The 21146-nt window shown below is 36.8% G+C and overlaps 1 protein-coding gene across 1 annotated transcript in view; it reads left to right on the top strand.

The window, feature by feature from the left end:
- Positions 1-21146, top strand: part of Ank3 (ankyrin 3) — a 323355-nt gene that overhangs the window by 79349 nt on the left and 222860 nt on the right. Inside the window, exons 2-4 of the mRNA XM_077799312.1 lie at positions 18702-18803; positions 19236-19334; positions 19515-19613. Coding sequence (XP_077655438.1) covers positions 18702-18803; positions 19236-19334; positions 19515-19613 — 300 coding nt within the window. The remainder of the gene's footprint in view (positions 1-18701; positions 18804-19235; positions 19335-19514; positions 19614-21146) is intronic.

Raw genomic sequence — 21146 nt, 5'->3', positions numbered from 1 at the left:
TTAGCTTGAAGAATTACTAATTGCTTTGAAATGACTGAGCCAAGCGCAGATATAGCATATGTTAACAAACATACCTGAAAAAGCTCTGGCCTTTTATGAATTAACAGATCTGAGATCCAAAAGGAAAGCCCAAATAAGAGTAGACCATCTCGTTTTTGCCTCATGTCAGAATATATCAACTGAATGGTGAAAGCATTTGATTTCAGTCCATATGTGCAGCATTTTCTGTTTTGGTGGGCATGCTGTTTTAAAAATGTGTAATAAAATGACAGACTGAATTTGAAATTATCATGCCCTAAGCAGTAACTCTGGAAGGGTAGTGACCCGACACAGATCACAGAGAAGTCCCGTCACAATAGAGTCGCATGTACTATTGCCGAACTGGGTCTAGTTGGACAATGAATAAGAATTCTTTCTCTTCTGGCTTCATCTCTGACTTGAATGGAACACTGAACAGTTTATCTGCATGAGCTGAACTATGGATAAAATCCTTGCTAAAAGGGTATAGTAGATAACTACATTCTCACAAATAATCATAATTCTTCCTGCTTACTCTGTTTAGCTTGTGGTTTCCATATGTTGTTTAGGATTTTTCTACAAAATTATAGGGTCTGTGTTGGGGGATAAATTTTAGTGATTTTACAACTTGTTAACATGAGACATTTGCCACACATACCTTCTAGAAAGGTAAATGTGTACTTTTGCTAATGTTAGAAACAGCCTCTCCTAGGTTGCTTTTAATCAAGTCTGTATGCAAGAACTAGTTTTGATATAAAGTACTGATGAACAGTTAACTCTTAAGCTCAAACTCTTAAATAATACTCATTTTAAAACTTCTAAATTCTAATATTGAACAAAGCCAAAAAAGAATCCAATTTTAAAGTGCATTTTAGAGACAACTAATGATAAGATCATTCAGTAACAACTGATATGAATTATTTTTAATTCCTGTAAGGGAATTCTATAATATCAAATCAAGATTCTTGGTATTATTTTGTCTTCCAACTCTAATTTCTTCTATTTTGCCTATGGTTTTCAATAATTGATTTAGTAATAAATACATATTTAACTCCTAGAAGAATCTGTTTTATTAAATAATTTAGGAAATTAGGGGCAAATAGGATAATTTATTTAGTCACACTCAAAAAAGAAACCCCAAACTTGCCTTTTATGCTACTTAAACTATAGTGATTCTTATTTCGAAATGAGAACTGTTAGTTATACAGTAAGTCTAATAGTTTCTTATCACATTAAAGCAATATTGGCAAAATAAAAGAATTAAAAGTATCAGGCCATGTATTTTTAAATGTTCTTTTTCTAATGTTAAGGCATTTTTATTCACAAAGTAAATATGTATTTTCCAACCCTTTGTCCCAGTGCAATTATTTGTTTATTCATTTATTTTTACTGTGGTTGTCAGGATATGTTGCAAAAGCTATCTGTGTATTCTAATTGAACTGTTGATAATTATTATATAACATCAATTTCAATGTATATCAGGCAAATATTAGTTACTAATTTACCTAGTAAGCATAATAACTTATAAATTATTTGAGTTTTATTTTACTCTTATATGAAACAAAGATATATGTAGACATGATAGCAAACATTTACAGGGAACAATGTTAGGATGTACATGCCATTTTTCCTCTTTAGTAATAAATGAATGATGGCAACCACTTTTAAAGGTAGAAGTCAATGTTAAACAGTTTCACAAAATCTGGATGCGCTTCAGTTTTATTCAGTTTTGAATTCATTATTTTAACTCAACATTGTTCTGATGTATTGACTATCATGTTTTTGTAATTCAGTGGTTTTATCATATTTGGAAAATGCAAGTTTAGGATAAATTATACTTTGAATATTTCTGATTTTTAAACATAGACTGTCTTACTCATCTTTCAGTCTCTAGACTGGTATATATTAAGCACTCAGTAAACATTTGTTTGAATTTAAAACAAATCCTCTTACAAGTGTACAACTTCTCATTACTTTGGCCTTCTAGCTACTATTTATTCATACAAGAGACAATATTCAAATGTTTTAAAATATTTTAAAGAAGGAAAAACACCAGTTAACTTTCCATTTCAGTGACCAAAATCAGACTGTTATTTCTAGTCTAGAAGTTCCCAGAGCAAAGGATTTGTATCTGTAGTTGTGTTGACACAACAATGACAAGTTGTCTGTGAAGATTTTCATGCTATCTTTCTGATCTGGAAGCACCACTTGCTATGAGATTTGTTGCTTATTCTTCATGTGTCATTTCCAAGAACTTTAAGTTGACATTCTGAGGGCATTGCTATCTGCTAGAAATGTGTAGTGTCCAAGTATTTGGAGTGTGCAGACATGGACACCTGGAAACACTCTAGGATGAAGACTGAATCCAAGGAGCAAAAATAGTAATAAATATCAGAATATTTTGCAAAAATAGCAGCAATGCATTAATTTAGACTTTGCCTTTCTGCTCAGTTGTGGATTTTTCTTTAATTATTCTCTTATCAGGCTTTGGTATCATGAGGTCAATCTTAGAAAACTTTGCCATAGACCAGCCACTCTCAGAGTGCGACCCAAGAACTCCTGTGTGTTTAGTTTATGAGCTAAAAGAATTGGGCAAATAAGATCAAGTTCATGGTTCGGTCCATATGTGGTCAGATATGTTCTCTTGATTCTTATGGTCATAATCATAGCCAAACAAGCTAGAATGTTAACTTTAAAAAATAATTTTTAAAAGATAATATTAACTGGGGACCAAATGTATGTTGGGCCCTCTGTTTTGCACATATTGCCTCTTTAATATCAATAGCCTTAGGAGTTAAATCTTACTGCTATTTTCCTTTTACAGGTGAGGAAATGACTATAATGTATTGAGTAGCTTGCTTGTGGTAACAGTGTGAAGTGCAGAGGCAGGTTGTGAACTGAAGTATCTGGGTTCAGAGTCTGAACTCTGAAATCATGGAATTGTGTTGACTTGCTGATAGATCTAGACTAACCCATCATTTTCCATCTCCAAACACTTGAAAACCACATGGCAGGTACCTCTAAACTAACACCTTCCTCTTCCTACATAAAGGGCAACTCCTTCAAAAGGAATCTTTGCTCTCAGTACATTTCATAGCATATTTTATCTGTAATAAGACTGTAATAGGGCTGGAAGGCCACTATCATACTGTAACTATTTGTAACTATTGATCCCATGGTTACCTTGACTTTGGGAGTAAGTCCACTCCTGTGTGTATGTTCACTTTGCATAATAAAAAATCCTGATCTTTACTGTGAACTTCCACCTCTTAAAAGATCTGTTTCACGTTTATGTACTTTCTTGTTCTCTCTCTCGATCTCCCTTTTCATGTATTCATTGTAAAGCTGTTATTGTCTTCCATTCCAAAGCTTGTCCAGGAGGAATATAAATGTCACTTGAAGATTATGTAAGGTTCCCCCATCCGCCTGTCTGTCCATTTGACTTCATTAGTGACCTGACCTTATTTTAAAGTAAGGTTCTTTTTTTTTAATGGTAATCATTCAAAACTTTTTTTTTAAAGAGAGAGTGAGAGAGGAGAGAGAGAGAGAGAGAGAGAGAGAGAGAGAGAGAGAGAATTTTTAATATTTATTTTTTTTTAATTCTCTGCGGACACAACATCTTTGTTGGTATGTGGTGCTGAGGATCGAACCCGGGCCACACGCATGCCAGGCGAGCACGCTACCGCTTGAGCCACATCCCCAGCCCCATTCAAAACATTTTTATTCAGTAAAAACTTATTTAAGGCTGGGGGAGTAGCTGAGTGTTAGAACACTTTCCTAGCAAGCAAGAGGCCCTAGCAATTGGACCCCTAGCAATGCAAAAACAAACAACCCCCCCCCCAATTTTTCATTTAGCTGTATTTTCAGGAAGGACTTCTAAAATCTCTTTTTGATCCAAGATTGAACTAGAAATGAAGATTTTTAAACATACCCTGATCTGATCATTATACATTGTATAATGTATTGAATTATTATACTATACCTTTTAGATATATACAGTTGTCATATGTCAAAAGTTTTAACAGAAAAAAAATAGCATTTTGGTTTATTTGTTTAAAAATTAATATGAAACCATTCTCCCTACAAGCCCCCCAAAAGGCGATAGTTTAATTTATCAACAGTTGCAGCCAGGCTCCAGCTGCACCAGCTGGCACACATTTTAGGATGATAAATTCAAGAACCCGTCCTCTCACTAGCTAACGCCTCCTCTCCCTCTGGTGCCTTGGGTCCCACCCTTCAATTCCTCTGGGCTTTTAAACTCCAGGCCTTTAATTATCTGACCAGGAAGTTGAAGTCCTATGTATTGTAATTTCCTGGCTGATTTTCACCACATAGAGTATATTTATGCATTGCAAGAAAATATTTGTTTGCAACATTAACTCTATCCACACTCAAAATTAAATTATTTATTTCCTGATCTAAAATTTAAAAAAAAAAAAAAAAACTTGAGGAAATTTTCATCTCTTCAAGTAAATACTTTCTCTTTTCTCCTTTTACCTAGGCCAATTTTAGCTTATCACTACTTTCAGTTGCTATATTTAAGATGTGAATAGTTCCCTGGATTAAATATTTCAGGACTCATGCCAATACCTCCTACATAATAAGAATCCTTAAACACGAAGTCTTGACGTCCTTGCTCTGATTCATAACATACCAAATAAATGGAAAAGTCCCAAGCAGTTGTTGCATTTTATATAATCCACCGGGTATTATGCCAGAAGTTGCTGTTATGTATTTTCTAAGTGACAAATAGCAGTATCTTACTATGATAGGGTCTATTTCTAAGGGCCTCTACAGTTCACTTATTGCTGCTGTTTAGAAAAGCTATGAAATACTTTGGTATTTGTTTTATAAACAGAAGCCCTCAAAGACTGTCAGATTTTAATGACATGTTGCTGTTCCACTTAATTTTATGTTTTAAGAGAGACAGTTGTCATTTTTAGCTCTCTTCAAGTATGGGGAGTGAACCAGGTTTAAATACACATGAACAATAGTCAGGTGAAAGGCGGTTGGACCAGTAGAATTGGTGGATCCCATTCAACCTAGAGGTTTGACAGAAATTAAGCCAAACCATTTTATTGATTTAAACTATTATAGACTAATTCATTTTTGTATCATGATGTTTTGGGACGAACATTAAATCCATAGAATCCAAATTCTCTGTTTAGCAATTTCTCTACTTAAGCAAATCACATCTCTCTCCACTTGCTTCCTTTCTGTACAAAAGAGATGATATGGTGACTTCTATTTATCTCAGAAATAAGGTACATTTTGTTAAAAATAAAATTTCACATTTTTTTGTTCAGTAAAACCCAAGCTTTTTATTAAGGTTGAATCATTTGCTTGCCTATTTACTAGTTCCCAGCTCCGCACACTGAGAGTATGTAGTAAATATGGTTGAGGTGAGTCAAAGGCATATACATAATGCTGTGCATGGTACTACACCCAGATTGTACCTGGAGGCGTGCTATGGTGTACCTACGGATCCTTCCAGGCTAGGAGAGCCTGATTGTTAAGTTAGCCACTTTTGTTGGTAAACTGGGAAGCATGGGTATACATCACACATTTCTAAGGTCACTTAAGAGGAAAGTAAAGAGAATTTCCTGAAAGATATGTTCATGTGGGAAATAATCAAGACAGATGAACTACATGAAGCATAGCAGGCATAGAATAAGAGATGGCCAATAAACAGAGTTTATTCATAGCAGGCATAGAATAAGAGATGGCCAAATCCCAGTAGCTATAGTTTTTTTTTTTTTTTTCCTTTCTGTTATTGTTTAGCACCAGCTTTCTGCCTGACAAACAGAAAAGGAGTTCAGGTTTTGGGGAACCCATTACTCACCAAATTTAAATATATTTTTTTATTTTTAAGTACCAGCGATTGAAACCAGGGGTACTTAACCACTGAGCCACATCCCCACCCCTTTTTATATAGTTCATTTAGAGACAGGGTCTCACTAAGCTGCTGAGGCTGTCTTTGAACTCTCAATCCTCCTGCCTGAGCCTCCTGAGCCGCTAGGATTATAGGCATGCGCCACTGTGCCCAGCACCAAATTTAAATTTACGGACTACAAGGCAACATTATCTGCTTTTTAAACTTTCAATTGCATTCTTATTTTAACTCATTGGGGAACATAATTTCCTGAAATAAATATGATTAAAATTTCTGAAAGGCCTAAATCTTCCTTTTATTAATATTCTGTATTTGTGTAGATTTCAAAAAGAAGGAAAATTCTCTAGGGTTGTTGTAGCTTCTGAATCACTGTGCACTGAGAATTCTGCTAAGGGGGCTGTTCTTTCCCAAGTAGTGTGCTACTGCTTCTCTTGTATTTCTTTATCCCAAAAGAGAGCCTGAAACATGTCCAAACCCAGCAGAGGTGTCAAACCAGTCTGATAATTAACATACCTGCTGAGCATACTTTTGAGAAAAGGTTTCTCCATCTGTGGCCACTTTCCATGCTTATTTATAGACATCTTTACATTTCAGAATAATTAGATAAATAATTAATTTTCAAGTTAACATGTCCTTGCTATATGGTTACACCATTATGAAAGTAAAGACAAACTTCTTCTGTCCTAATATTTTCCCTTGAATGGAATAAAGTGAATGACTAATTTTGTTCTTTACAAATACCTTGGATAAATAGCCATACCTCTTTTCACATTTTGTGGTAGGTACCCTAGCCACACTCTTTGCTCATTTGGAAAACTAACCACTTACCATTAGCAGCAAGAACGAGTGAGTACACATTTTATAGTACCGTGGCACTTTTAGAGCAGAAGGGAACTTGCCTATCATCTAGTTATATCATTCTACAAATTCCTAACATTTATTGCATCCTGCCTAACACATAATACTCTGTATCCACAGCATCAATGCCTTGCAAGTTCCACAGCAGCATAAGGACAACATAAGTTCTAATTCAAAATGGTCTGAAATTCTCTTATAGACTGGTACAAATCGAAACAAAATGTTACTATACTGAGTTTATATTATTAAGCCTTACAAACTCTCTTCCTCTGATACATGTAGGTTTTATGCCCCTTGAGAGTCAGGTGAAACTGGCTCTTTTTAACTTGTTAGAAAATTGCAAATTCAAAAGCTGTTTTGCTGTTGAACAGTATCAACTTTGTGCTGGAAAATACTGGAAATACCCACCACCAATACCCACTATTTTCCCCTGTGGAAAGATCTCTCTCTTTCTAATCGGTGTCCAGGAAAATATTTAGGGGTCTGATTTCTGGGGTGAGAAAAAGCATCTCCGAGGGCCTGGCTTCTGGGTCTTCCTGGTTAGACTGAAAGAGAGTGGGTTTTATCAGCACACAGTATCTCTTAGAAACACTGCCTTTACAAAAACAAAAGGCTGCCGGCACTGTTTTTCTACTGATTCCCACTCCCCTCTGTTTAGAGATAAAGATGGGAATGTGTTTTGCCTTTCAGCTTGAGAGGGGCCACTGTGCACAGACGCCCAGCAGGCTTGACATGTGCGACAGCAGGGGCCTTCCTGGCCGGGGTCCCAGTGCAGGATGCTAACCATGCCTAACATGTGTTAGGGGACGGTGACCTCATTTTCAGGGATGAACTGAGGTTACTACCAAACTGAATCCTTGCGGACAAAGGCAGCCTTGTAGCCATCAGGGAGAATCTGTGGAGACAGCACTTCCCTGCAGTTGGTTTTGATAGTGATGATGACAAATATAGATAGCCTTTGGAAGCATATTTATTACTGGTTAAATTACCACCCCCTTCTACTCCTCTTTTGACTGATTTATGGATAGAAAATTCTGGAAAATTTCCAGTTACTGGATAGCAATTAAATCAAAAAGAATAAATCTGGTTTAACCCAAGGTCTTCCCTAGCTAAAACCCATTCAAGTTTTTTTTTTTTTTTAAGTACTTGCCATGTGAAAGACACAAAGTTCCCCTTTAAGATCTCCATGTCCTACCCACAGAGACATACCTTAAAAAAAAAAAAAAAATGCTGACATACACCTCACTACCCCTTTGGGGGAAAAAAAAGAGATGCCAACCTTCTTAAAGGCCCAGGGTTTTTACTGACAAGCCACAGATTGTAGCATGAATGTCACATTTGTTTTAGATTGTGCAATTGGTAACATTCTTTTGAAATTGGTGGGAAATTAAATCACTGTACAAGACAACTATAAAATATCAGCACACAATATCTTCAACTATAGTATCTGGAAACTCTGGGCACTGTGTGGATATCCCAGTGGATAGGCAGTGGTTCAGCTCTAGTCTGGTGGGGAAATCTCCATTTGTTGTTGCCTGTTCCCCTCTCATGTGCTTGGGCAAGGAACAGGTCCACGACCAAGTCCAAAGCCTCCATCACAGAACCATGAGACTCTCAAATCGCTTGATTTGGTTTTGTTGGAAGTTCTTTTGTTTTGAGTAAACACGTGTCTTGGATTTTGAAAAGTTGTCTGCAACATATCTCCATTTATACTTCGAAACTGTATTTGGTGTCAGAAATCACAAAATAGAGGATTTGGGGATTTTGGTAAGCAGTCACCCCACCACACACACCATAAGTCCCTTCATGCTTAAGAATTATTTGCAAATTTGTATTAGTTTATTTACCAACTATGACTACTCAGTGCTACTAAGAAAAGTCTTACTTCTCTTGTTTCTGACTATAAAAATGTTGCTTCACCAGGGCATAGAAGAGTAAGAAAAGGAGTGGAGCAGAAAGCTAGAAAATCTTTGAAAGCCAAATTTTAAAATCTGGCTTTGGGTCTTTAATGTCTCTTTATGTGCAATGAAAAGTCTGACGGCACACCTTCAGCACGTCTCACACCTCAGTCCTTTTCCATTTCACTGCTGTCCCCAAATCTCCATATCACATTAGCACACACAATAATCCTTTTAATATTTTGTAGTTGACAATCTTAGGTCTTTCTGGGTTATGATATGATATGTCAGTATGTATAGGGTGTAATGATCAAATCAGGGTCAGTGGCACATCTCTTATCTTAAACATGTATGTTTTTGTGATAAGAACACTAAGAATCCTCTCTTTTTATGAAATCTATATTATTGTTAGCTATTGTTATCCTTGTGCAAAAAGCACACCAGAACTTTATTCCTTTAACTATAATATTGTACCTACTAACCAGCGCTCTCTGACCCTCCCTCCCCAGCTTTTGGTAACCACTGTTGTACTCTGGAATTCTGTAAGATCAGCTTTTTTAGGTGCCATGTGAGTAAGATCACATGGTATTTGTATTTTTTTTTTTTATCTAACATTACTCCTCCAGATTCATCCATGTTATCACAAGTAACACTTCATCTTTTTAAAGGCTGAATAGTATTTTACTGTCATATTTTCTTTATTCATTTCTCCAAGGTCCCTTACCCCAGCTTACACTTTAGAATCACCTGAGCTGCATTTATCAAAATGTCCTAACTTGGACCAGTTGAGTATCAGTCTGTGGGATGGGGACTCTCATACGTGTTTTAATTCTCCCCAGGAGATCCTTGAATCATGGAGGACTGACAACACTGACCTGCAGATCTCATCTCCATTTTCTCCCATGTGCACATATGCTGTCAACTGATTGGGATAAATGTAGCTTTAATGATGTCTTTGCACTTATCAAAACTCCTCACTGCCTCCTAGTATCTTTATGGCAATGTTAAATCAGATGTATCTGGCATACCAAGCCTTCCCTGAACCTCTGTTTTTCCTTCCCAGGGGCATCTTCTATTCACCATTCCTTAAAACTTTCCATGTTTATACCTCTACCCACTTTTTCTTCCTTGTCTCTCCCTAACTAAGTGCCCTGCTGAAGTCTTGCCTCCTGGCTGTATAATCAGGATGCAGAAATGGTTCTTCCTGATAAGTTTCTATTAGTCACCAACTTCTGTCAGTGCTCTACTGTGAATTCCCATTATATGTGCCTGGCCTAGGTTTAAACATTTAGATTATTAAGGTCATTGAAAGCAATAGCTGCATTCCTCAAGGTGGAGACAAGGATCTCTAAAAGAGTTAATAGTGCAACTTCGTAGGACTATCGATACCCAAGCAGACCAAAACAAATGCTGTAGAGGTAGAGAGAGAACCGGTCAAGTCCAGTGTTTATCAAGAAAAGTAGCAGATGCGATGTGGCCTTTGAGCTGGACCTAGGATTCAGTAGTGGAGTCTGTTGATGGGAGATTTCACTGGGGAGTAGGGGGGTAGTGAGGACCACTAGCAACAAGGATGTCCTGGGTAAAATCACAGTCCTGGGTAGTTGTGGGACCAGTCCAGAAATAATAAACTGTCTAAATCACCTTTAAGAGTAGTATCCATGTCTTATTTCAGGCTGGAATGTGGATGGGTGGGGGGCAGGTTTTAAAGAGGCTATGTCCTAGAAGTTGATTGAGTACCTGGTTTAAAAGTGGAAACTGGTTTAAAAGTGGAAACATTTTTACAAATCAAATTTATCATTAAACACCAATATATAAAACAGAAGAAAGTCAATCTACTTAGGATGAAGCTGAAGATAGGCTCATGTAACTGCTCACTGAGTGGTACTCACTCTGCACCCTGGTGTGCCCCAACTCCAGGGCTCTGCACAACCCAATTTGAAAACCAGTGGTGTTAAGGAAAAATCCTGAGTTTATGATCCTGGGTTTCAATCTTTGATTACTATTGAGCCGGATGACCTTGAGAAAGCAGCTTAACTTCTACAAACTTTAGTTTTCTGCCTCTGTAGTGAAGATTCCTATCTTGATTAAATATTTAAGAAAGAAATAATAACTATGCATATAATAATACATAGCACATTGTAATAATATATGTAAAATGCTTAGTAAGGCCCCCAACATACAGTGGATACTGAATAAATTTCAGCTATTCTCCTTGTCATGACTTTGTGGGAACCTCAGTAGCTACTCGGGAACTCCTGAACATTGTTCAGTGCTCTGAGCAGATTCAACTAAGCCAACTACAACCTCCTAGAGGTTTTTTAAAAATGATCTGGGCATCATATAGCAGTTGACTGAGCTGGCCAAGGTACAAGGTGAGCAAAGAAAAACTTAAAAGAATAAGCATACTTTCAGCTATAGAGAAAGCTAAGGTGTTCAGAAAAATTACAAGTCTTTAGGAGTGCATCTCTGAATTAGTCTTTAAAAATAAAGGGATTTGCAGACATCAAAGATGATGTGAAAGGAAGAACCAGTTTTACTTAGTGGCACAGATAGAACACAGGAGACAAAGTCTAGGTCATGCCCATGGTGTACAGTCTAAAAGAGACACTGAATCAAGCTGATTGTTAAAGGTCATGGTTCCCAATAGCTAGGTAAACAGGAAACAAACTCATCTTATAGAAGATATACCAGAAACTTGCCTGACTCTGAGGCTGTTGGAAAAAAAATCTCCCCTGAGAATTCATGACCACAGGAACTACTCATACTCTACCAGTTTGAGATCAAAATTTATCTGTGCAGTCTTTAAACCAAAAAAACAAAAAGCCCTCAAGCCAAGCATTTATTTTCAAAGTAACCTTGGATTGATAATACCTGTAGGCAACTGGCAGGAGCAACCTCAAAAATCTTCTGGGACTACAGTAATATTAACCTAGGGGCTAAAGAATTGCCGAAGATTAATTTCTAAGGAATTTGTGTTTATTAGTAATCACCAATGACAGAAATGTACATTGGTGCAATCACTTCCTAAAGCAATTGGTAATTAAAGTTGAAAAGGCACATAGCCAATGATTCAGCTTTTAGGATCCTAGGTATATACCTTTAAAAACTTTTGTCTTCGTGTACCATTGTGCTATGGTGCCAAATATTAATGGCAACATCTTTCACTGCAGACTCAGAAACAGCGCAAAATCTATCAACTCTGCCGTGGATAAATAGTGTTCTATCACATAATAGAATCTTCTACAGCAGCACTGATAAATTGACTGGAGTTACGTGTCAGCTGGGAAGACTCCGGGAAACACATTAGACAAAATAAGCATGTCACAGTTGGATTCATAATGTATGATTCCACTTATGTAGAGTACTGAGACCATCGACTACGTCATGTTTAGCTTAGGGACACGTGCAAGAATGTTAAGAATGGTGCCAGAATGATTAACTAGATCAGGGGATCCCTAGGGGAGTCTTCAAAGCCACCTGTAACTTTGATACTTGCATTGACTGATAGGTATATGGGGGTTTCTTTCATGATTTTTCTTCATATATATCTTATGGACTCTTTTGTTTCTATGACATGTGTTCTTTTTAGATGGAAAATGGAGAAGTGAAAGCCCTGGGACTGCATAATGGGTAGGATGTATTTATGTAATTTTCTGGTTCAGAGAAAGAAACAAAAGTAGTAATCAGTCACAATAAAGGATGTATACCTGGGTAGCCTCAGTCATCCTGGGACCTTTAAATAGAAATAAAGAAATCTGTCCTTCACGTCTATTTTAGTAACCAGTTGCAGTGGCAGGTACATTACATGTGTCTGTGAACTGTTGCTGTTGCTGTTGTTGAGGTGGGGGAGTTGTAGAACGTGGAAGTCGAAACGTATGGGGATAAGGATGAGCAGAGACTGGACTCCCAGTGTTGGGCTTGGAGAGAGTAGAGGAAGCCCTGCAAGCCATGAGATCAGCTTGAGAGAAAGCAGAGGAAGGAGAGAAATTTGAGTTCTGACTTTGAAAAGGCCCAGTATTCACTGATAGACTGAGGCTGTGCAGAACCAAGCGAGTGAAGAAAGATAAGAGACGCTAAAAAGAAGATGTTCAAGAAAAAGGAGGTGATCTACTCTCAGTTCAGCTCTGTGATTGGAGAGATTTAAATGCCATAGGATTTGATGATTGGGATTTGGTTGGTGAGTTTGCACCAAGAGGCATTTATTAATTATGGAGAGAAGCCATATTGCCAGAAATGCAAATATGAATTAGAGTAAAAGGTATAAACTGTGAAGCCTAAACTAATCTTTCAAAAAGATTGATATTTAAAGGATAACCTAAAAATAAAATTCTTATTGTTATGGACTTGCTTGGTTGATCTCTTGACATAAATTGTCTAATTTCATCCTTATAGTACCTTATTTCATTTGACAGATGAGAAAAAGGTAACACTGTTAGTAATGCAGTTAGGATAGTAAAGTAGGTACAGTCCGTTAGTGCTTCAGTTCCTCATCAGTCTCCTACACTGAGAAGTAGAGGAGAGCTCTGCTTACAAATGATCTAGGTGCTGGGTAAAAAAATCAGAAGAAAGTTTTGGGTTTGGGTTGTTCTGTTTTCTCTTTTGGAGAGACCTAAATACATTGGTAGACAAAAGACAGGTCCCCAGAAGAGAAAAGGAACATGAAGCTTACTGGAAAAACCATCTGACCCTTCGCGTGGTTCCCAGTGGTTGGAAAGTTTTAGGAGAAAGGTGGAGAAATGACAGGTCAAGTATAAATAGGCCCCAGAGATTGCCCTCTTACCTCTAGCTAGAGGCAAAGGATCCAAGCTCTGTTATACATTCACTGAGCCTCCAATCTGCATTTCATTTAGGGATCTACTATTGGTCTGATCTATAACTCATTATGAATTCAGTAAAGGAATTCTGGTCTGGGATAATCTATCTGAAAGTACCTACCGTCAATTCAGTGGTTGAACAGATAGACTGATGGAGAATGAATAAATGAACTAAGAGAATAGACCAAACTTTTATTAATCTCTTTCTTGGGATAATGGTTAACAACCCAGACTCCAGAGTCACAGTGTTGAGTTCCATGTCTGCGATTCGCAAGCTACATGTTCCAGGAAAGTCACTCATCCTCTCTACAGTTCATTTTCTCACTTAGAAAATGGAGCTACTAACAGTTACCTACTTGTATAGTTTACTAGGTCTGCCATAATAAACCACCACAAATTAAATGGCTTAAAGCAACAGAATTTATTCTTTCACAACTCGGGGGCTTGAGTTGAAAATCAGAGTGTCAGGAGAATCATCTTCTCCCAAAGGCTGTTAATGGAGGTTTCTTCTGTGCCTATTCCAAGTTTCTGGTGACTCCAGATGGTCTCTGTTGATGGCAGCAAAATCCTAATCTCTTTCCTCTTCTTAATGTGACCTTCTCTCTGATATATCCACATGTCTTCTCTTCTTATGAGGACACCGGTAAATGGACTTATGCCCCATTCTAACATACTATGACCTCATAACTAAATCCATCTGCCAAGATCCTATTTTCAAATAAGATCATATTCTGAGATCCCAATGGACATAAATTTTAGGGGATACCATTCAACCCACTGTACTGCTTCATAGAACTCCTATAGGGACTACTATAAGGCTAAGCATAAGGACTTATGCAATTAGACATAGTATATTAAATGATAATAACATAAACTAACATAAGTTCTTGCAATAGTGTCTAGCATATAGCAAGAGGTGTGTGAAGTATTAAGTTACTATTTATTGGTATTTAGGGAATGCGTTTTCTTTCTAACCCCTGTATTTTACAGAATATCAATATTCCAGTTTAGGTAAAGATGCTAAGTTATTAAATTAATTCATGATAATGCTTGATTTTTGTCCCTGAAACTATTTTTTGAAAAACCATGAGACTTATATTTCTTCTTTGTGTAGTAAAATGGCTAATAAAACATAAAATTTTCTTTCTGTCTTTTTGATGATGGTGGGGCTTGAACCCACGCTAAGCAAGTACTACACTGTACTTCAGCTTTTTGTTTTCTGAATTCTCACATCAGATTTTGGTCTTTAAAGGAAAAACAGTGTTGACTAACCTCTTTCTTATCTTCGCAAGGACTAATACCGTAGGCACTGTCCTCCTCCATCTGATGGGAAAGCCTAATTTATCTTTGAAACTGATTTTCTTCCACAGTAATTTATCAACAGTCACATTTATGTATGTGTGTGTGTGTGCCTTTTTACCGTTCTGGTGATGGAACCCAGGGGCATTCTACCACTAATCTTTATCCCAGTCCTTTTTTATGCATTATTTTGAGGCGGTCTCATTAAGTTGCTGAGGCTGGCCTTGAACTCACAAGAAGGGAAGATGGCTACCTTGCTTGCAGGTGGTTGAGTAAAAGAAGGAACTTCTTGGTTCTTTTCCTGTGGGCTTTAATAATTTCACTCTCTAAATTGTTAAGTTTTCTTCAGGGCAGTCTTCATCTCCTTCATCTGCCTTTTGACTCTTTTTCTTCCTCTTTTTTGCCCTTTTAAGTATAAAGTTACTGTTTAGAGATGGCGAGCATGTTAGTATATAACAGAGAGCCGAGAAAAGTGATGACAATTTTTGTCCTTTCTTATATTTCTTAATGTTCTGAGGCAATAAATTAACACAGAGAATTGTTTTAATAACAAAGCTTTTGGGTAAAATAGAAATAATGAACTTATCTACCAGAGGATCTATCACAAGATTAGGATTTCTTAAATACAGATCCATGTCTAGCTTAGTACTCCTGAGCTATATGAAATGGGTGCAAGTTATATGTGCATATGTAGATTTGGTGGATATAGGCATAAATTGTCTTCCATTGGACACCAGCACTGTCCCCAATCTCCACAGACAAATCCGTGGATGCTCAAGTCTCTTATATAAAATGCTATAATATTTGCATATGACCTGTGTATATTCTCCTTATATTTTAAATTCCTAGATTACATGTACCTAAACCAATATAAATGCTACATAAATAGTTATACTGTGTTTGATAAATAAAGACAAGTTTTTTTAAGTGTGTCGATATTTAATATACACAATTTTTTAGAAATTTTTTTAAATATCCTGTTCATTGAATCCACAAATACACAACTGGGATGTGGAAGATCATGTATATTAAAGAAAATTCAATCCTAACTCTTTTATTCTCCAAAGAATTCATATATCAGGTAGAGAACCACTGAATTAAAAGTTTATCTCATCTGAATCTATTTATTTTGCTTTACAGATTTGGGTAGAAAAATTCTGAGGAAAATGGACAGTGCATGGAATTACCAAATCTTTCTAAATCTGGAATCAAGTCAAAGACTTTTTTCCTTGAATTATCTCACTTTTTTTTTTTCAATAGCAGCTTCCTTAGTTGTTTTTATGTGCCTCAAGTCAGAGTTTGGGATGCTTAACTCACAGTTGTTATCTCTGGCAGTTGAATACCCAGGCTGATGTCATTTGTTCCCAGAACAGCATCTGAGCCCTTCTGGGCAAATTTACTGATAAGTCATTGAGCAGGCACAAAGATGGTGATGTTTTATGGTACAATGAGCCAGCCTTGCATAGATAATTTAATTCTAACTGAACTTATAGACAAAAAACTGACCTCCTTGAAGTAGTAAACCTCTTTTTTAAAAAAAAAATTTACTTATTTTTAGTTGTAGTTGGACACAATACTTTTATCGTAAACCTCTTTTAAGACTGCATTTTTTCTTTAAATTCCTGGAAACTTTATATGATTCCTTCTTTGTCCGATTTGAAACTTTCTCTTATTGTCTTCATTTTTCTTAACTCTGCTCTGATTATTTACATGCTTAACTCAAACTCCAATTTTATTTTGAGTAATATCTATGTGTGCTTGCAGCCCCCTGGCTCAGTGACTTCATCTGTGATATATGATGTCCATCTTTGCATCATAGCAGATTCTCAACTTAAATACCTGCTGCAAATAATTTGATTACCAGTTATTTCTGGTGTGCTTGTTTGTTGATTCAGCCATTCACAAAACATCTATAGACACCTACATCTTCTAGTTACAAGAAAAACAAAAAGATGGATATCGTACGTAGGTCGGGTCACTGCATTGTGCTACATGAAGGCATGTGACAACCTAGAGATGTTAGCCTTTTTAAACTAGCAATCTTCATTTACTTAAAGTAGTTCACAATTGGAGAAACCTTGCCCTTCATGAGACATTTGGCAATTCTAAAGACATTTTTAGTTGTCACAAATAGGGAATATGACTATACCTGGCTGGTCAAGACCAAGGATGCTAGCAAGCACTGGATGATGAACAGAACTGCCCCCCACCCCAGCAAAAGAATTATTCTGATCAAAATGCCAATAGTGCTAAGATTGAGAAGCCTTGATTTGGAAGAGGAAATGTTCATTAGTTCAAAGAGTTTACTGCCATAAAGGGGAGGGGTAGAGGAGACCCTGGAGGCAGTGGCTTCTCCTCTGAGGTGCTGAGTAGGTCAGTTCTTACTGATTGATTTACACCAGAATGAAAGACTTCTCCAAGAGACAGAATTTCCTTCATGTCAATTACATTTTCAGGGATGTGTTGGTGTTCTTCAAAGCTTGGCATCTTGATGTCTTTCCAGTTGCCTGCTTCTTAATCTGCCTCTGCTTGTTCTAAAGGGGTTTACAATTTAGGGTGGGAGGATGAGTATACCAAAACTATGCTTCTGTGATAAAACCAGAAGAGCTCAGTACAATTAAGGTGTTGGGAGCACGGAGCCATTAAGCCCTGCCCTGGGGGGTCTGGTAGACTTCACAGATGAAGTGGCATTTGAGCAGGGGCTTTGAAGGGGCATTCACCATATGGCTGCAGGAGGAAACTTTCCTCTTTGAAGCCATGCCCTATGTGATTGCATTTATAACCAGTGACAAATTATTTTGTCTGCTCTTTCAGGAGCCAAACTACTTTTGTACTGTTCTGCATTGAGCAAGACTCCTTTACAAACTTTGCAGGACCAACTTTGCAGTTTTTTTCTCTCACTATCTTTTTTCTGTTAAAGATTTTAATAGTAGTTGTGTTCAACTGTGCAATCTAAGTGTTTGAGATTAGCAGTAATTCAGAGTTGCAAGCTGTCAGCGAATGAATTACCCGTCTTGTTTTACTGTTTTTACATTTTGTTTGCTGTCCCAAATGGGGTTTTCTCCAGGCTGTGGTCTTAGCTAGCTTGAAAATCGGTACAAAAAGACACTTCACACTCCAAGTAGGCTGTTCTACATGCTTTTGAAATTCCATCTGCATTCTAAAACAAGGCTGAATCCTGTATGAATATACACCTGATGATCATCATCTACAAATTCCTTTATTATTTATTTATTTATTTATTTATTTATTTATTTATTTAGGTGCCAGGGATTAAACCCAGGGGCACTTAACCACTGAGCCACATCCCCAGCCCTTTTTTATAATTTATTTAGACACAGGGTGTCACTGAATTGCTAAGCACCTGGACTTTGCTGAGGCTGGCTTTGAACTCATGATCCTCCAGCCTCAGCCTCCCGAGCTGCTGGGATTATAGTTGTGTACCACAACACCCAACTTCAAATTCTTGTTAAATACTATAACAACAGAAAAGGTGTTAATATCTTTGTGAAGTGACCCGTTGAATATTTGGCTGTGGTAGATTTAGAAAACTGAAATTGTTGTTAAATTTCAGATAACAGGAGAATTAGCAAGGCCTTTCTAATATGATTGCTTAGGATTCAGGCTTCCTCTTCACTCTCTGTAAATTGTACATTGATTGAAGTTGCCTCAATTTCCCTTCTCAATTCGGAATGATTTATAATATGAAAGAAGTGGTAATTTTGTGCACTTCTGAAACTAACTTGTAAAGATCTTGCCATTTTCTTGGTGACTTTGCAGAAAAATTACTCTTTTTTTGTTAGAAACAGAACAGTTCGGTTGCTTTCATTGGAATTTAGACTACCAACCCCGTAGTTATAAATCTGCACTTTAGTTTCATTTTTTCATCAAAATGTTTTTTTATTTTGTTTTTCGTTTTAGTCTGATGCCAACGCAAGTTACTTAAGAGCAGCTCGGGCCGGACATCTAGAAAAGGCCCTTGACTACATAAAAAATGGAGTTGACATCAACATTTGCAATCAGGTCAGTTTTGGTCATTGTTGTTTATTTGTTTTATTCAAATTCTAAGTATTTAGACTTTAAACTCGTTAAAGCTTCCATTAAATATTAGGAAGATTTTCTCCTCTTGTTTTTTTTTTCTGTTAAATTTTACCAGCTTGATATTATCAAATTAGTCTCTGCTTGTCAGAAGTTCAGAAATGGTAGCATACATTCTTTTATAATTTCTGTAATTTTAGTAATAATAATGAAGCAGCCCACCTAGTTTTCAAGTACTCCTGCTCCTAATTTAGGTTGCTCACTGCACATATGCAAGCAAATATCACTGAGATTATCTTGCTAGATTTTGATTCTCCCTTTTACCTGCACATGATTTCATCCCCTTTTCTAGTACTGATCATTGAGTGCTCTATTTTCAACCCGCCCAGTGAAGCTTTCCTTTTGCCTTTTTATCAGAATGGGTTGAATGCACTCCATCTTGCTTCCAAAGAAGGCCATGTGGAAGTTGTTTCTGAACTGCTACAGAGAGAAGCCAATGTGGATGCAGCCACAAAGGTCAGTATCCGTGGATGCTTTTTATGTCATTTGCCCATTTCAGTGAGGATTCTGTCCTCAATAAGAATTAGGGTACATTTCTTGTGAAATACTTGTCAACTGTATTCCCTTGCGGAGCTTTAAACATAGGGAAATTAGAAAGGTGACGGAGTTCACATTGTCATGCTTTTCACTTTCCAGAAAGGAAACACAGCGTTGCATATCGCATCTTTGGCTGGGCAAGCGGAGGTGGTCAAGGTCTTGGTCACAAATGGAGCCAATGTCAATGCGCAATCTCAGGTAAACCTACAACTCTATTGCAAAGGAACTGTGCTATAATTTACAAATAATGTTCATTGGGTGAAGTGCTTGCTTGGTTCACATATCCTCTAAGAACATGATACTTAAGGGCTCTGTTAAGTTCATATTTATCCTCATTTGTAATACGTGTGTGCTGAAAGGTAGAAATTTTTAACAGTGGTCTATTGATGGAACTCTATGACTAGCAGTCATACACAAATGCTTAGGGGATTTCTGAAATGCAAAATCTTATACTCGATGATGCTGGCCCAGGTTGGTCCAGTCACATTATTTATTATGAAAAATAATAGATAATGAAACTTATGAAAAATTGGGGTTTTTTTCTGAATTTGGAATTTCAGAACACATCAGTGCTTCTCCTAGTTGAGAAAGAGAAGAAACTGCTTAATTCTTCTTCATTAAGGCATCATTGCTGTTCTCTGAAACAGATTAAAAATTTAAAAATGGGCAGAAAAAACTTTAAAAAGTCTTCAAACTTTAAAGTGTTCAAAATATTTGTACTAAATAGAGGTCATCCTCTAACTCTCAAGAGTCTTACAATGAGGTTCTAAAATGAAAACTAATAGGTTATCATTTTAAACTGGGTCTAAAGGAATTAACTTCACTTTATTGGTTTAAAAATATATGCTTCATTATTCAAGTATTCATAATTTACCTCCTACACAGTCCCTTAGAGGTTGTAAAGCAAACATCATGACCCAAGAATATCCACTGAGGACTTGGCCACTTTTAAAACTAGTCTTCATGCAAACATTTTTTTCCATTTGAATGCCGATGTCTCTCCCTATTTGTCAAGGTCTCCACCAGGGTGTTGGGTCTTGAAGAAATTTATTACAGAACAAAATTGCAAGTTTTGTCAAAGATACAGAGTTTTTTGAGGTCCTAGAGAAAGACATGATTCTTTGTCAATATTTGGCCATGCAACATGTGAAGAATTAGGTTTATTTCCTGTTAGATGTTTGATATGAGAATAATTTGAACATCAAAAGATTAAATGAAGAAAAATAATAAGTGAGATCTTTGTTCTCATGTGCTTCTGGAAAAAGACAATTTGCTAATTATGCTGAGGAAATAAAAAGCAAATGAATAATGTGATAACATCATGTAATTTTGTTGGAAAAGTTATGCTTCTCCCGCCCCCCGCCCCACCCAAAAAAAAAAAAATCACAACTCATTTAGTCTGTTTATTCCAAGAACCTCATACATGACTGCAGTTATAAGCTGTGTTTTGTTAAATCACATAAACTTAGATTTACAATGTCTACTTTTATCTTTCAAGACTAAGTCTCAAGAAAACTTTTTATATCATTTACGATGGACTTTGGATCTTCAGTTTAAGTGCACATGGTTTCATCACCTTTTCTAGTACTGATTATCTTCACATAACAGGAATCTCTTCTGCTGTATGGGTCTGCAGCACTGCAGTGACTTTCTCTCCCATTTACTACACCCAGAGCAGCAATAGCTCTGTCACCATTCAACTTCAGAGCCATGGAAAAGGAAGTGCTTGCA

This window comes from Urocitellus parryii, chromosome 5 (assembly GCF_045843805.1).
Source record: "Urocitellus parryii isolate mUroPar1 chromosome 5, mUroPar1.hap1, whole genome shotgun sequence".
In the NCBI taxonomy this organism is placed as follows: Eukaryota; Metazoa; Chordata; class Mammalia; order Rodentia; family Sciuridae; genus Urocitellus; species Urocitellus parryii.
This window is presented reverse-complemented; position numbering and strand designations above follow the sequence as displayed.